A 16,129-nucleotide genomic window follows, 5' to 3' on the forward strand; every position below is an offset into this window, starting at 1 on the left:
GCGCCTCCTTCCCCCCCCCCCAGCCCAGCCCTGAGACCCACCAACGCCCCGGGTGTGAGCTGGTGACGGTGCCCCCTTCCCCCCGCCTGTCCCCACCCCCCAGCCCAGCCCTGAGACCCATCAACGCCCCGGGTGTGAACTGGTGACGGCGCCCCCTTCCCCCCACCTGTCCTCACCCCTCGGCCCAGCCCTGAGACCCACCAACACCCCGGGTGTGAACTGGTGACGGCGCCCCCTTCCCCCCGCCTGCCTGGTCGGAAGAAGCCGGGGAAGGATTTTCCTTTTAAAAATCATTATTATTCTTCTGGTTTCCCCTAACATCAAAGGAGGCAGCTGCTCTAGTGAGAACACATTGAAAGAACAGGATCATACACCGTCTACAGCGCGGAAATGTACAAGCACGAGGTACACAAACCCGGGGGGGTGGGGGGGGATTGGGGACTACAGCACACAAGATTTACATGGAGGGGGGTGGGGGCTCCCCCGCCCCTGGAGGGATTGGAAAGGAAGTCTGCAAAGTCTCTCCTGGGTCTGAAGCTCTCTGAACGGTATAAAACACGACTCCCAAGGGATCCAGAAGCCTGTACAAAAATCAGGGCAGGTCGTGGGGGGGAGGGGGGAGGAGTGCAGGGGAGGGGGGCTTTTTTTAAACTTACAATTTTAATATTATTTAAAAAAAACAGTTGGGGGGCCCAGGAGCCCGGGGCCGGGCCGGGGCCCAGGCCGACGCACACAGAGCGAGAGGAACAGCGAGGAAACCAGGCGTGGACTCGGGGCACTTTCCCATTTCGGCCTCTGACCCCTCCTCCCATCCCAGCCCCAGGTTTAAGGGGATTCGTCTCCATGGCGGGTTTCTATATACACAACGCTCCACCTCGGCCCGAGGGCAAAACCTCTCCCAGCCCTGCCCGGCTGCCACCTCCCCAGCGGCCAGAGGGGGGCGCGACAGGGACGAGCCTCCCGAATGGCTACCTGCCCCAAAGCCCAATCAACCCGCCCCACCTCGGGGATGCTTGCAGGCTGCACCTGGCCAGCTCAGAGGGGGACGGGAGAAGCAGCCGCTTCGTGGGTTGTGGGGCTGGAGCGTCGCACTCACTTCGCTCCCTGCCTCAGTGTACCGCAACTCGGGGAGCCCCAACCCTTGGTCCTCGCTGGCTGCTGGTTTCCCCATCAAAGGAGGGGGTCAGGTGGGAACGGGCGGGAGCCACGGAAGCAGACCCCCCTCTCCCCGGGGCCGGGCTCCCCCGTTTGGCAAGGGCAGGCCGGGGAACATGGGCTGGGGGGTGGCTACAATGGCCCCAGCCCTGCGTGGGGGAGAGGGGGGTCCCCCATGGGGAGGCAGGAGTGCAGAGAGCGGGGGCTGGGTGGCTGGCAGGGCCGGGGGCCCCATGCCCTGGTACCAGGCAGCGCCGATCCGCTCCCCAGTCCCTTTTCTTTGCAACCGTCCGGGTGGGTGGGCCGGGCCGGCGGGGGCCGGGCGGGCGGGCGTTACTGGGAGGCCTGCGACGTGGGGTTCTCCGACTTGCTCTCCTGGCTGGAGGGCGGCTTGCTGTTCCAGGGGCTGTTGGCGCCCAGCGCGGGCGAGTTGTTGAAGCTGTCCTCGTCGTCGATGCCGTTGGCGGCGTCGAACTGCGTGTTCTCCAGCCGGGTGATGAGCCGCTCGTCCTCGTCCCCGAACTCGCCCCCCATCAGCGTGGGCTCGCCCACCACCATCACATCCTGAGAGGGGAGACGGTCCCGAAACATAATCGAGGCGGAGGCAGCCCCGGCCATCGGCCCGCTCCCCTGGGCCCCCCACAGCCCCTCTCCCAAGCCCCCAGTCCCATGCCGGGCGTGACCCGCTGGGCCGTACGACCGCCCCCCTCCCGGGTCACTGCTGCGCTGCGGGCCGGGATCCCCATGGGAAGCGGAATCGCTGCCCGGGCCCAGCCTGGGATCCCACGTGGCCCCGGCAGGACGGGAGCTCTGCTCAGCGCCTCCCCCAGCTCAGGCCTGATGCGGGGGACCCGGCCGGTCCCTGCACATTCAGCCCCCTGGAGCCGGAGCCGGAGCCGGGGCTCTCTGGGCTCCGGGGGCGGCTCGGCAGGGCGGGGCGGGGAAGAGAAATGCAAACGGGATGCTTACAGGTACCTGACTGGACAGGGCGAAGGTGCTGGCCGGACTCTTCTTCTTGCTGTTGCTGTTGTTCGTGTTGCCGCCGCTGGAGCTCATGGTGCTGCCCCCCGACATCTTCCGTTTCCGGCGCTTGCTGGGCTGCTGCCGCGCCGGCTCGGCTGGGGGGGGAGGGGGGCTGTTAACCAGGCTGGGCTGGAGCGGGAGGGGGGCCACGGCCCTCCCCTTCGCTGGCTCCCCAGCCTCACCCCGAGGAACCCTGCCCAGCCCCTGCGCCCCATGGCACTCAGCCCCACTGCCCAGGTGGGACCGGCCCCCCTCCCCCCCAGGTGCTATGGGCCCCGGGGTCTCACCTGGCGGCGCCACCATCCGCTGCCACTTCTGGAACAGGCAGGTCTTGAGGCAGTCGCGGGGGCTGAGGCTGTAGGTCTTGTGCCGCGACATCAGCTCCTGCATCGGCTCCAGGATCACGCAGAGCTGGGGGGGGGGGGGCGAGGGGGGGTCCGGATCAGCTGCACGGCGCGATGCCACCGCTGCGTCCGAGCCAGCGCCCCCCGGGACCCCGGGCACAGCCACAGACCCCCCCCCCCACACCCAGCGTCACACGGTGCCCCACCCGCACCCCCCTGCCCTGCCCCACCTATCCCCTCCGCCAGACCCCCACCACAGGGGCCGGGCTCCAGGCAGGAGCTGTGTCATGGGCTCCGGACCGTCCCCGCGGCGGGTGGGACCCCCCAGGGCAATAACAGGCCACCCAATACTGGGGGGTCCTGATAGGCGTGACAGTGTCCTACAATGCGCACAGCTCATGAATATGCATTGCCATATTTGCATAAATCCCCCCCCCCCAGGTCCCCCTCTCCCCAGCCAGCACCCGTCTGCCACCACGGCGTCTGGGCTGGGGGCTTTGCTGTCCAGGCAGGACTCCTGGGGTCGCGGGGCAGAGTCCTAGCGCCGCCCCCCAGGGCGATAACCACAGAGCCCCCCCGCGCTCCGCACACACGTACCCGGAGGTAGTTGAGGGTGGAGTTGGACAGCCCGCAGCGGGTGATGTTCTTGGACAGCTGGTCCAGCATCTGGGGGTCCTGTGCCTAGAGAGCGGGGGACAGGGACACCTCAGCCGTGCTGGGGCTGGGAACGGCCCTCGGACAGCCCAGCCCAGCCCCCCGCCCCGCCTGGGCCCTGGCAGAGTCGCACGGGGAAGAGACGGCTGAGCAAGCAGCGTCACAGCACCCGCGCCCACGGCCCCGGGGTGTCAGTGTGTTACCAGGAGACAGCCGCACCCCCTGGCCCAAGGGACTCCTGCGCCCGGCCATGCCGCAGCCCTGCCGAGGCCCTGGGCTCAGCCGCACGCCGGCGTCACAGAGCCAGGCACTCACGTGCATGGCGAGGATGCTGCGGGGAATGAGCTCCCGATGCTGCCGGATGCTGAAGTGCCACGTCTTTATCCTCATCATGTCGTCGAACATGAACTCCAGGTAGAGCCGCCCCTCCACGCACACCTGGGGGGGGCAGGATGTCAAACCCAAACGCCCCGAGAGCCGGCCGAGCTCCCTCGACCCCTCCCGGCTCTGATCTGCTGCCCCCCTCCCCGTGGATAAACCGCACCTGGGCTCCCACCCGGCGAGGGCCGTTCAAGCCTGCGCACCCACGGTGCCAGCAGACAGGCCTCCCGCTCTGCCAGCCTGCGGCCCCAGACAGACTCCAGTGCCCTGAGCCTACGCGGCTGGCAGCTGCTGGCCCCCCTGGCACCCGCGCCCGCCTCCCCTTCGCCCGAACACGCTCGGGCTGCAGGGCAGGCAGGGGCAGGCACAGCCACACAGGGGGTGCCCAGGCTGGTCCCTCGGCAGCTCCCAGGAACCCCAGATACCCTCCTGCACTGGTAAGTACTCGGCGGCTAATCGTCTCCCGAGGGCCAGCGGCGCCGCGGTGCCCTGCAGTACCTGCGTGAACATGGGCTTGCCGTGCTGGGTCACCATGGTGCACTGGTCGCAGTCCAGCGAGACGAAGTTGTTGTGGAAGGACTCCTTGGGGTGCTTGAGGACGTAGTACAGCTCCGTGGCCCCCCCCTCAAAGATGCTGCGGAAGTAACGGGGAATCAGAGTCCGGCCGATGGCTGCAGCGGGGAGGGGAGAGAGGGAGGAAGAGAGTCAGCGCCCGGCTTCCCTGGAGCCCCGGCTGGCCAGGCGCCCCCGGCTACCGCCCTGCCACCCCCCGGCCTCCAGCGCAATGGGCCAGGAGCCAGGCACTGAGGAACCCGGCTCACACGGCAGCCGTGGGGCACAGGGAGCTGCCCTGAGAGGTGCGGGGCGGGCAGCCTGCAGGACGAGACGGCCCTGTGGCAGGAAGCCGCCCTGGGCTCCCCGCCACTGGTGCCGCTTTGTCCCTGTCCCTGAGGTCATACAGGCAGGGTCCTCTCCCCCCATCCACGGGACTGGGGAGGTGCCCGTCACCGTGGTATCGGGGTCTGACCCAGAGCTCAGCTCTGCCCCGGAGCCAAGCCCAGAACCAGCCCCAGAGGCGCTCGACACAGACCCGGCGCGGCCGCTTCGTCGGGGCCCCCAGCCCAGGGACCCGGGCAGCACTCGGCACCGCAGATCGGCTGTAAGCCCGTCCCCAGCTTCGTCGGGGCGGGGTCCCAGCAGTGCCCAGGGAGCCCGGCCCACGGCCACTCACTGTATCTCTTTGGTCCATCCTCCAGGCAGAAGGTGATCGTTAGCATGGCGTCGTCCTCGAAGAACTCCGTGGTGAAGGCGTCCCACCAGAGATTGTCACATTCCTGGGGGCGGGAGACGGCGCGGGGTCACGGGGAGGGGAGAGAACCCGCCCCGCCGGGGGGCCTGGGACCCTCCATCCTGGCCGGGCTGAGACAGGGAGCTGGAAGGCCCACGGGCCCTGGGGCCTGGCCAGTCACTCGCCGGGGCTCTGCCAGCCTAGACACAGGCTGTGTGGCCACAGCCCAGCAGGCAACGCTCCACCCTGAGCCAGCCCCCAGCAGGAGGGAGCAGGGCCAGCGCGGAGGGGCCGGGAGCGGGCGTGAGGCTACCCAGGAGCACCCAGGGCCCCACCCCCCGCCCCCAGGGTCCCACCCTCCCCAGCCCCGCCGCATACCTCTGTCCAGTTCTGCAGCCGCTTGTTCAGCTCGAATATCCTGTAGTCGGTCTGGTTCCCGTACGGCGTGTGCCTCCTGCCAAGCCAGCGCAGCACGGCCAATCAGCGGGGCCCGGCCATGCCCAGCCCGCCCCTGCGCGCCTCGCCTCAGCCCACCCCCACGCTCCCCGCCCCGGCCCCACGCTCCCTGCCTCAGCCCGCCCCCACACTGCCTGCCCCGGCCCGCCCCCACGCTCCCCGCCACGGCCCCACGCTCCCCGCCCCAGCCCGCCCCCACGCTCCCCGCCCCGGCCCCACGCTCCCTGCCTCAGCCCGCCCCCACACTGCCTGCCCCGGCCCACCCCCACGCTCCCCGCCCCGGCCCCACGCTCCCTGCCTCAGCCTACCCCCACACTGCCTGCCCCACCCCGCCCCCACCCTGCCCGCCCCGGCCCCACGCTCCCTGCCTCAGCCTACCCCCACACTGCCTGCCCCGGCCCACCCCCACGCTCCCCGCCCCAGCCCGCCCCCACACTGCCCGCCCCAGCCCCACGCTCCCTGCCTCAGCCCACCCCCACGCTCCCCACCCCAGCCCCTCGCTCCCCGCCTCAGCCTACCCCCACAGTGCCTGCCCCGGCCCACCCCCAAGCTCCCCGCCCCGGCCCCATGCTCCCTGCCTCAGCCCGCCCCCACACTGCCTGCCCCGGCCCACCTCCATGCTCCCCGCCCCAGCCCCACGCTCCCTGCCTCAGCCTACCCCCACACTGCCTGCCCCGGCCCACCCCCACGCTCCCCGCCCCGGCCCCACGCTCCCTGCCTCAGCCTACACCCACAGTGCCTGCCCCGGCCCACCCCCACGCTCCCCGCCCCGGCCCCACGCTCCCTGCCTCAGCCTACCCCCACACTGCCTGCCCCTGCCCGCCCCCACACTGCCCGCCCCGGCCCCACGCTCCCTGCCTCAGCCTACCCCCACACTGCCTGCCCCGGCCCACCCCCACGCTCCCCGCCCCAGCCCGCCCCCTCCCTGCCCGCCCCAGCCCCACGCTCCCTGCCTCAGCCCACCCCCACGCTCCCCACCCCAGCCCCTCGCTCCCCGCCTCAGCCTACCCCCACAGTGCCTGCCCCGGCCCACCCCCAAGCTCCCCGCCCCGGCCCCATGCTCCCTGCCTCAGCCCGCCCCCACACTGCCTGCCCCGGCCCACCTCCATGCTCCCCGCCCCAGCCCCACGCTCCCTGCCTCAGCCTACCCCCACACTGCCTGCCCCGGCCCACCCCCACGCTCCCCGCCCCGGCCCCACGCTCCCTGCCTCAGCCTACCCCCACACTGCCTGCCCCGGCCCACCCCCACGCTCCCCGCCCCGGCCCCACGCTCCCCGCCTCAGCCCACCCCCATGCTCCCCGCCCCAGCCCGCCCCCATGCTCCCTGCCTCAGCCTACCCCCACAGTGCCTGCCGCGGCCAACCCCCACGCTCCCGGCCCCGGCCCGCCCCCACACTGCCCGCCCCGGCCCCACGCTCCTTGCCTCAGCCTACCCCCACGCTCCCCGCCCCGGCCCGCCCCCACACTGCCCGCCCCGGCCCCACGGTCCCTGCCTCAGCCTACCCCCACACTGCCTGCCCCGGCCCACCCCCACGCTCCCCGCCCCGGACCCACGCTCCCTGCCTCAGCCTACCCCCATGCTCCCCACCCCAGCCCGCCTCCACGTTACCCGCCCTGGCCCCAGCCTGTCCCACGCGCCCCGCCCCGCCCCCACGCTGCCCGCCCAGACAGGAGCCCCCCTGGTGGGAGCAGTGACCCCCGGCGCGGAAGCTCTTACCCTATCCCGGGCTCCAGGTACGTCGGCGGGTACATGGGGGTAGGTCTGCGGGGAAAGGCGCCGACGGGCGGTTAGGGCAGGTCCCCATGGAGCCTCGGAACTAGTCTGTGTTGTCACCACAGCCCCCCCCCCGAGGGACAGGCTGCCCGGGGCTCTCTGCCCCCAGCCCGGGCTGGCAGGTCCCCCCCCCCCCCGAGGGACAGGCTGCCCGGGGCTCTCTGCCCCCAGCCCGGGCTGGCCGGTCCCTCCCCCCCCCCCCGAGGGACAGGCTGCCCGGGGCTCTCTGCCCCCAGCCCGGGCTGGCAGGTCCCTCCCCCCCCCCCCGAGTGACAGGCTGCCCGGGGCGCTCTGCCCCCAGCCCGGGCTGGCAGGTCCCCCCCGCCCGAGTGACAGGCTGCCCGGGGCTCTCTGCCCCCAGCCCGGGCTGGCAGGTCCCCCCCGCCCGAGTGACAGGCTGCCCGGGGCGCTCTGCCCCCAGCCCGGGCTGGCAGGTCCCCCCCCCCCCGAGGGCCACGCGGCCCGGGGCGCTCTGCCCCCAGCCTGGGCCTGCAGGGCCCCCCTCCCCGCCAGGGACAGGCTGCCCGGGGCGCTCTGCCCCCAGCCCGGGCTGGCGGGGCCCCCCCCCCCCCCCCCGAGGGACAGGCCGCCCGGGGCGCTCTGCCCCCAGCCCGGGCTGGCAGGTCCCCCCCCCCCCCCCCCCCGAGGGACAGGCTGCCCGGGGCGCTCTGCCCCCAGCCTGGGCTGGCAGGTCCCTCCCCCCCCCCCCCGAGGGACAGGCTGCCCGGGGCGCTCTGCCCCCAGCCCGGGCTGGCAGGTCCCCCCCCCCCCCCCGAGGGACAGGCTGCCCGGGGCGCTCTGCCCCCAGCCCGGGCTGGCAGGTCCCCCCCCCCCCCCCAGGGACAGGCTGCCCGGGGCTCTCTGCCCCCAGCCTGGGCTGGCAGGTCCAGTGATCGGGTGCCACAGGAGCCGTCTGGCCAGAGTGCGGCGAGGGAAACCCAGGCCCGGCCGGGGGCAGGGCAACAAATGGTCCCCGAGGATGAACCCCAAACACACTGTGTGACCCCCATCGAGGGGCAGGGGGGGTCGGACCTGCCCGGACCCACTGCTGCTTTACACCAGGAGCTGGGAGCCAGGGGGGAGGAGGGGCTGGGGCATGAGTGCCAATGGCTGCCCCATTGCATTGTGGGGAGTAACCCACTCTGGCGCCGCCCTTCGGCTGAGCCCCCTCCGCTCCCCCCAGAGCCCAGGGGAGTCGAGGCGACCCCAAGGATCACTGGGTCTTCCCGGCAGTTCTTCCACCTCTCGGGGCTATTAACCCCCCGCCTGCCGGCCGGCACCTCAGCCCGCGTGTTCCTAACCTTCCCAGCCCCGGCCGTGCCACATCCGCCCTGCTGCTTGGAAGGACGGGGGCGGCCCTGAACCCGGCTGGAACCGGCCCCGCCGCTCCGTGCCCCGCAGCCATCACTCACCCCACATCTCGATCCAGCATGGTGCCCGGGTGGAAAGGGGGGAAGGCGTTGCCGTTGGGGGGCTCCTTTGGCGAGTACAGCTTGAACGACTTAGAGGAACAGCCTGGTGGGAGAGACAGCGAGAGGGGGGAGAGGTCAGTGGGATCCGCAGCCCCCCGCGCTCGGCACGGGACAGAGCGAGCAGCACACATCACAGCTGGGCCCCGGCAGGATCAGGCCCAGCCAGCTAGGCACAACCCCCCTCCCCCACAGCCCTGGCGCTCTGAGCCCTGCCGGCGGTGCAGCCGGGAGGGGCCGAGGGACCGGAAGGAGCCCGCTCTGCGCCGGGGCGAAGGACACAGGTCTCCTCAGCTGGCCTCGGGTCCCGGGAGCTCACGGACCCAGCTGTGTTTGGGGAACCTCAGCCTGCTCTGGGGGCAGCTTGGCCACCCCTGCCAACTGCCCCAGAGCCGGGCACCATCTCTGCACAGTCCTGGGCCGAGGGGGCGCTGAGCCATGGCACACTGGGGGCATGACGGCAGCACCAGAGCGGGAGCCCAAGGCTGGGCTAGCAGGGGCTGCGGGTCGGGAGTGAGGGGCACGGGCAGAGCTGGGGGGGGAGCCCAGGGCTGGGCTAGCAGGGGCTGCGGGTCGGGAGTGAGGGGCACTGGCAGAGCTGGGGGGGGAGCCCAGGGCTGGGCTAGCAGGGGCTGCGGGTCGGGAGTGAGGGGCACTGGCAGAGCTCGGGGGCGGGCAGGGCAGGGCAGGGCTAGCAGGGGCTGTGGGTTGGCACTGGGCACGGCACAGCTGGGGGGAGGGGAACAGCAGGGGGCTGCGGTTGGGATTTTTGTTCCCTTTCCAGTCCCCTCAAGGGCCCGGCGTCACAGCAGCCCCCGAGGGCCAGGCACTGCTCCTCACACCGCACTGACGCTGTGGGTCCAGCAGGGGTCACTGGCGAGCCCAGCTCACAGCCCAGGCTCTGGCCGGTCCGAAAGAACCACCCCACCCCCCCAACCCCCCCAATTCGGTGCCGACAGGCTGGGGTGGGGCACAAGGGCCAGGATTCGACAGGAATGTGAGCAATGCAGGGCAGCGTGGGGCGCGCCCGCCCCTCCGGTCCCTGTCTGGCAGCAGGCGGAGACAGACCAGTTTGGAGGGGAGGCGGATCCTGCCCTGGAGCCAGCGTGTCTGGGGCCTGGCTGGACCTGAGACTCCCAGCTCCATTATAAACTCCTGGTGCCGGGCGACAGGCTCAGGGCAGAGGCAGCAGGCGGCGTTCGTAGGGATCAGTGGGTCACCACTAGGCAAAGAGGGGTCTTTGCATCTGCACAGCATTGGGGGCAAGGGGCTGCCAGGCCCATCCTGGGCCATGCTAGCTCCTCTGGTGGGCAGGGCCAGGGTGGTTCTGGGACGGACAAGGAGGCTGGGGGGTCCGTGCAGGGCTCGTTGGTCTGGCTCGGAAGCTCGCGGGTTCCAGACACCGGGCCAGTAACCACTTAACTACCCCCTGCCCCCGACTGGTGAAAATCCTGTGCCTTGCTCTTCGCTCGGTACCTGATACCTGGGTGAGGGGCTGCCAGAGCTTTGCCCACATGGACTGGCCCGGCCAACACTCCCAGAGAGCTCTCAGGGCCCAATTCGGCCCCAGGGGCTCACGTTCCCAGAGACCCCTCTGCCCCCTCCAGCCATGGGCGCTGGAGGGATGGGATGGGCTGGGCCCTCTGCCCATTCCCACACTGATACCAGCACCCTCTGCCACCTGGCCAGGTCAGCAACCCCACACGCCAGCTCCACCGACAACCCGGCCTGGTGCCCGCTCAACCAGGGCCAGCCTGGCCTCGCCCAGCACCCCCAGGGCAGGGGTTGGCAGGGCCGCGTGTCCGATAGACCCAGGTAATTCATCCTATCAGGGCCAAGCATCAGAGGGATCCAGCCCTGGCCAGCGTGGGAGCCCCAGCAGGCCGTCCTGCCTGGATTGCGGGGTCAATGCCAGAGTGGTCTCTGCCCGGTGCCATTCCTGCAGCCCCAGTGGGACCTGATCCCCGGCCCAGCGCCGGGCTCGGCACGCCTGCTCCCCCAGGAGCAGCTGGAGCCAAGGAGGCACGTGATGTGGGGAGGGAATTCTCCCTGGCCCCGTCACTCCCATCCTTGGCTCCCTCTGCATGCTGCAAGCCAGCAACTCAGCCCCCACACCCCACCAGCCTCTCCCCGGGCACAGAGCCAGCGGCACAGACGGGAGCTGGGAACAGCCAGGCAGACCTGGCAACCTCCATCCGCACAGGATCATCCTGCCCCCTGGAATTGCCGGGGCCACAACCTCCATTGGGGCTGCTCCCAAGAACCCTCCTTGCTGCCCGAACGACCAACAGCGGGGCTGTGAAAGCCTCGGGGAGCAGCAGGGGGGTGTCGGAGCTGCTGGAGGGCCCATCAGGCTCCCCCAGTGTGAGATCAGCCGCTGACCAGTCCCACAGTCGCCCCTGACCCCGAACGCTGAAGGAGAACGGCACCACAGAGTGACGCAAAGACGGAGCTGCTCCAAACAGAGAAGTGTCCTCGCCCCAGGGCTGCGCTGAGAACGGAGCCTGAAAGTCATGGATCAAAACAGGGGTGTTGGAAATGTGAATGGTGCATTTGCCAAGGTGCCAAGCAGCCAAGGTCTCTGTACCCAAAGGAGCCCAGTGACTGCCCAGTGCTGGACCATATCACCACTAACATCTTCAAGGCAAGATTCTTCCCATTGCACTTCCCAGTCAACTATCCATGTTCAAATCAGACACCGCTGCAGCCACAAGCACCCATCTCACCCCGCTGGCCAATCACCCCGATAACACTGGTGCTTACTGGAGGCCAAGCAATGCAGAGAGCCACATGCCAGCGCCCCGGTCTCCAGCCTGCTCCACTCCTGCATCTTCACTGCCTCCTAACCCCTCGGCTCTGTGTGTGCATGAGAGAGCGAGACCCTCACGCCCTAATCACTCCGCTCTCCTCCTTCGGAAAGCCCTTGGCCACTGAAGCCCCTAGGCTCCGAGACCCACAGTGACAGTTCCGTCCCCCGTTTCACTATGGAGCTGTGGATGCTAAAACAAAAGCACTTGGCCTGCGATGAATCGCGACACCTCGTGGTATTTCCTCTCCCCACGGCAACAGCACAGTTCCTGGCTGCTGCTGCCTGCCTCTGCAGGAGCGCAGAAAGGATCGTGTCCGGATCATGGCCCCTCCGTGCTGGATGCCGGACTCACACGAGGGAGACGTGGCCCGAGGAGAAGCGCTCAGTCAAACACCACAACACCCTCTCAAACCGCAGACACACGCGTGGCGTCTCACCAGGGTTTCTCCCTCGTGCACTTACACTATTTCTGTTCTCATCGTGGTCCGGTGCCTTGTGGCTGATTCAGACTTTTCCCCCTGGCAAGGACCCAGGCCCGGATTTTAATAAGTGTCACTGTCTCCGTAATACACGTTCCCTTTTCAATTTGCAGCGCAGACTCCTGAGGTGCAGTTTGGGGACGAAGCAGGTAACTTAGCTAGAAACAAGGGCAGCCTGTACACACCAGCACATTTCCCCTTCCCTTGAATCTGTACTTAATCTGTAGTAAATGACGCAAGAAAAGTTCACATACAGGACTTACAAGGATTGTGCTGGGCACACAGGACCTAATCCCAAATCCATGAAGTCAGTGATTCCCCCTGACTTCAACGGGCCATGGACCAGACCCACACGGAGCCGTATGCAGCACCAGAGGATGCAAACCGTGCGTCCGAAGTTGCAGAAGAAAATGTAACAGATGCGGTATTCTTGTAGACTGCACATGTACAACAGGGCAGAGTTAAGGGTGCGTCTGCAACTTCAACACTTGCCTTTCCTGACTTTGATGTGCCTAGCTGTGCAGTTGTGGGGTTAATTACACCGTTGAGTTTGCGGAAATATTTTGCTTCTTTATCATCTGTAAGCAAGACCTGAAAGCTGGGGGCTTTTCCAACTTAGAAATCCCTAGAGCATCAGGTCCCCCCTTCTCCCTGCAGGTCATTCGGATCCATGGAGAGGGAGCTCCCTCCAGGCCGGCGACATGAAGGGATTTGCACTGGGGTAACAAACGGATGTGAAACTGAAGGAGTGAGTTCCCATGCCAGCCCCTATTGAAACCTGGGTTTTAAACCGGTTTGAACCTCACCAGTATCACTGGAGTGTAAGTTAGGCCTGGTCTAACCTTTAAAAATTAGATCAAAGCAGACACGTGGCTTAGGGGTGTGAAAAATTCACACCCCGAGTGCTGTCATGAGGCTGTCCCAGCCCCCATGCAGATGCAGCGATGACGGAAGAATTCTTCTGCAGAGCAGATAACGGCCTCACGAATTTCCTTTGATTCACAGAAATATCCACTCAGCCCCTATTTATCCCTTTAAACTTTCCATCTCTTTAACAAGATCCATGCTCCAAGTCTTGGCCAACGGTAGCCGCAAGAACCCTATTAGACACCCCCCTCGAAGAGTCTCAGTTCTCACACCCCGTTCCACCCCGCGCCTCGCTGAGCCCTCTCTGAACCAGAGCGTTTGGGACAGGATCCCTTTGACCGTTCAGCACCACGCACAGGTACAGAGCTGAACCAAAAACGCTGTTGTGGTGTTACACACTCGAAAAACACCCTCGCCAGCAGCCAGTGAGAAAACCTTCCGGGCAGTGGGCAGCTTTGCTCTTAAGAAAAGGGGTTTTCACCTTCGTGGCAGCAAAGAAAACCTTCCCCGGGTGACCTGACCCAGCGCTGTCCTCCTGAGTCTGCCACCAGCACATCTCCCCAGAGCGGCAGAGCACGATTAGCAAGACTCCGGCGGCGTTCCCTGCTGCTGTTCTGAGCCCCTGGCTGGCACCAGCAGGGAGGCTGTGAAGAATTGCCCAGCTGCTGCTGCTGCTGCCTGGGGACGGCTGGAGCATCGTCGGGAGCAGAACCCAGAACCCCCAAGCCGAGGTGGCGGCATGAGGGAGACTCTTCTCCCCGTCAGGGGTCTCTGCCTAGGGGAGATGAGGGGGCAGGGGGTGTGCGGATTCCGTCAGACCCCCACCAGCCGGATACGGACGCCCCAGAACAGGCACAGGGACGGCACCTGTTGGGAGCCATCCCAGCACTTTCCTCTGTCCCTGGCAGCTGGGGGGTTGGGCTGGATCACCAGGGCGTTGCTCACTCTGCTCCCGCGTTGCCTGGCGTACTGGTCTCTGGCTAGTGGGGAGCAGGCCTGCCTGAGTGTGTTAGTGGGCTGCACCATTCAGAACTGGCTGGAAAGGCGGAGAGATCTGCCCAGCATCTCCTCCCAGGGCTGGGCTGGAAACACCAGCCCGCTCGCAAGTCCTCCGGGCACCCGCCCAGCCCATGGAGACTGGAGAGCCCAGCATGCAGTGCTCCATCTTGAGCCAAGCACTTTTTATCTGCAGCAGGGCGGAGTGTTGCATGCTGGGACATGTAGTCTCCAGGAACCACCTCGAGGACAGCTGCCCAAGCGCCAGCGCTGCCTTCCTATCAGGGTGACGCTTCAGCCCCTCGCCGCGAGCTCTCGGTGAGCGGATCTGATGGAGCCGGTACGCACCCGGTACGCACCGCCTACTGCGCCGAGATGGGACATCGCTGGAAGTCCTGAGACTCAGAGCGTTTGGACGAAGCTGCATGTCGGGGCATAGGGCGGGCTGCAGAATGGGAGGGGACGGACTTCTTAAACAACCCGACCCTTTCATCTCGCAGCGATGTTTGCTCCAGGAGCCCCGGCCCAGGCGGAATCCAAGGCGCAGAGTTCAGATTCCAATTCCGGGGGCAATGCTTACTTGGTGGGAGTGACAAAAATGACAGGGCACCCCCATGGCCGGTGTGTGCAACTGCACCTTCCTATCACGCTCTTCACTTGTCTGTTACACTGCTTTGGATCTTGTCTACACGCAGAAGTGGTGTCAGTTTAACTTAACTTGTTCCTGACCCACTCTGGATTATTCCAGGTTAGCTTCAGACCATTAGGAATCAGTGTAAACTAAACTGAAATCAGCCGCTCTTGAACAGAAATCAGAGTGTGCACGCAGGGGTGTGAACCGGGTAACTCAACCGTTACAAGTCACACCTGGCCTTAAAGCACTGCATCCGCCCAGCGCCTGGCACTGCATCCGCCCAGCACCTGGCACTGCATCCGCCCAGCGCCGCCCAACGGGGCCCTGGGCTTGACTGGTGCCTCTGGGTGCTACTGTGACACGAGCAACAGTTTTGGGGATTCTGCTTTCAACAGAACACGGAGCAGTTTCCTTCGACGTCCATGTAGCCGGGGCGGAATGACCCCTGGGGCGTCGCTCCCAGATACAGGGATGCTCAGGGGGTCACGACCATGGCTTAGGGAGAGAGTGTTAGCCCCACATATTACTCAGCCGCGGGCATTCGCTCAAAGCTCACTGTGTGCCATGACAATCCCTGACCATTCCTCTCCCCAGGGCCTGGAAAGGGCTCGTGAACAACACCTGCCTGGTGGGTTTCCTCGCTGAGCTAACACCTTTGGGATGCTGCTGCTCGGACAGCGTCATTTCATTCCAACACAGGACTGTGATTATTAATTACTGGTGTTACGGTAGCACCCAGGAGCCCTACTTCCTGTCTTGTGTGCAGACCCTGGCTGCCCCCCGGACACAAAGGCCACTGTCGGAGCAGGTGCATAAAACTTACAGGATACTCAAGGAAGTTACCAAGCTACCACAGGATACACGGGCCAGCCGGATAGAGAAACCAGGCGGTGCTCCTCATGCCATCCTGGTCAGCACAGCCTTCAGAACTCCCTGGGGACGGCCAGCACCGGAGCCTGCAGCACTGCTGTTCTCTGCAAGTGCTCCTGTAATACGCTGCGCTGTGCGTGCACAGAGACAACGTGGTCCCTGCCCGGAAGAGCTTACGGGCTCCTGCAACTTCCTCCGATGGGCGTGAGGACCGACTGCAAGAGAAAGGGGCTTGTCACAGATAGTGGGTCCCTGGGGCAGACCGGGCCCAGCTCCGGGTCAGAGCCAATGAAAGGAGGCAGGGGACTCCTGGGGCTAGAGCGGCCTATCAGAGGGCAGGAAGAGGCGGCGCGAGTGGGGCAGGTTGCGCCAGGCGGGAGGAACCACAGAGCAGCGGTGGGTCTCCAGAACAAGGAGCCGGATGCTCGGGAAGCAGCCCTGGGGCTGGGGTTCCAGCCGAACCGGCGGCGAGAAGGGGGCTGGCGGGACTGGGAAGCTGCAAGAAGCAGGATTACCAGAGATCCCAGGAGGGACGCTGAGAAGCCCCAGGACAAAGTGTGAGCTGAGGGCCAGTTTTGTCTGTTAGGTGCTAGTCTGGAAAAATAAACGTACTTAATGGAGCCCAGGCGTGGCAGCGAGGGCTTGTTACGCTGCATATGGCGCAGAACGTGGGAACCTCAGTCAGCCCTGATCCCACAGGATCTCTGGTGCCCGGGGAAGAGGGGGAAAACAGAGGCAGGGTGCCGCAGAGCGACCTCTGGCCAGCAGGGGGTGCTCCCGGACTCCAGGGAGAAAGAAGGGAACCCAGAGGGTGAACAGGGATGCATTCTGGTCTAAACAATCCGCTCCCCCGATCTCCTGCACAACACCACACGCTCCCCGTGCCTGCGCGACGGAACAAGCCCCTTGACAGAGAGAGACAGAGGCACG

The 16,129-nt window shown here is 66.9% G+C and overlaps 1 protein-coding gene across 4 annotated transcripts in view; it reads right to left on the bottom strand.

Moving 5' to 3' along the window:
* Nucleotides 1–281: 281 nt before the first annotated feature.
* LDB1 (LIM domain binding 1) overlaps nt 282–16,129 on the bottom strand; it is a 42,479-nt gene continuing 26,631 nt past the window's right edge. For 3 of the 4 annotated variants that reach the window (XM_045024297.1, XM_045024300.1, XM_045024299.1), the window contains exons 2-11: nt 8,488–8,590; nt 7,019–7,063; nt 5,224–5,299; nt 4,789–4,891; nt 4,056–4,228; nt 3,492–3,614; nt 3,120–3,203; nt 2,466–2,589; nt 2,125–2,273; nt 282–1,719 (exon numbers count right to left, since the gene is read on the bottom strand). In XM_045024297.1, coding sequence (XP_044880232.1) covers nt 1,489–1,719; nt 2,125–2,273; nt 2,466–2,589; nt 3,120–3,203; nt 3,492–3,614; nt 4,056–4,228; nt 4,789–4,891; nt 5,224–5,299; nt 7,019–7,063; nt 8,488–8,590 — 1,211 coding nt within the window. In that variant the 3' untranslated portion in view covers nt 282–1,488. The remainder of the gene's footprint in view (nt 1,720–2,124; nt 2,274–2,465; nt 2,590–3,119; nt 3,204–3,491; nt 3,615–4,055; nt 4,229–4,788; nt 4,892–5,223; nt 5,300–7,018; nt 7,064–8,487; nt 8,591–16,129) is intronic. The other variant, XM_045024298.1, reaches the window with a different exon arrangement.

This window comes from Mauremys mutica, chromosome 7 (genome assembly GCF_020497125.1).
Source record: "Mauremys mutica isolate MM-2020 ecotype Southern chromosome 7, ASM2049712v1, whole genome shotgun sequence".
NCBI lineage: Eukaryota > Metazoa > Chordata > Testudines > Geoemydidae > Mauremys > Mauremys mutica.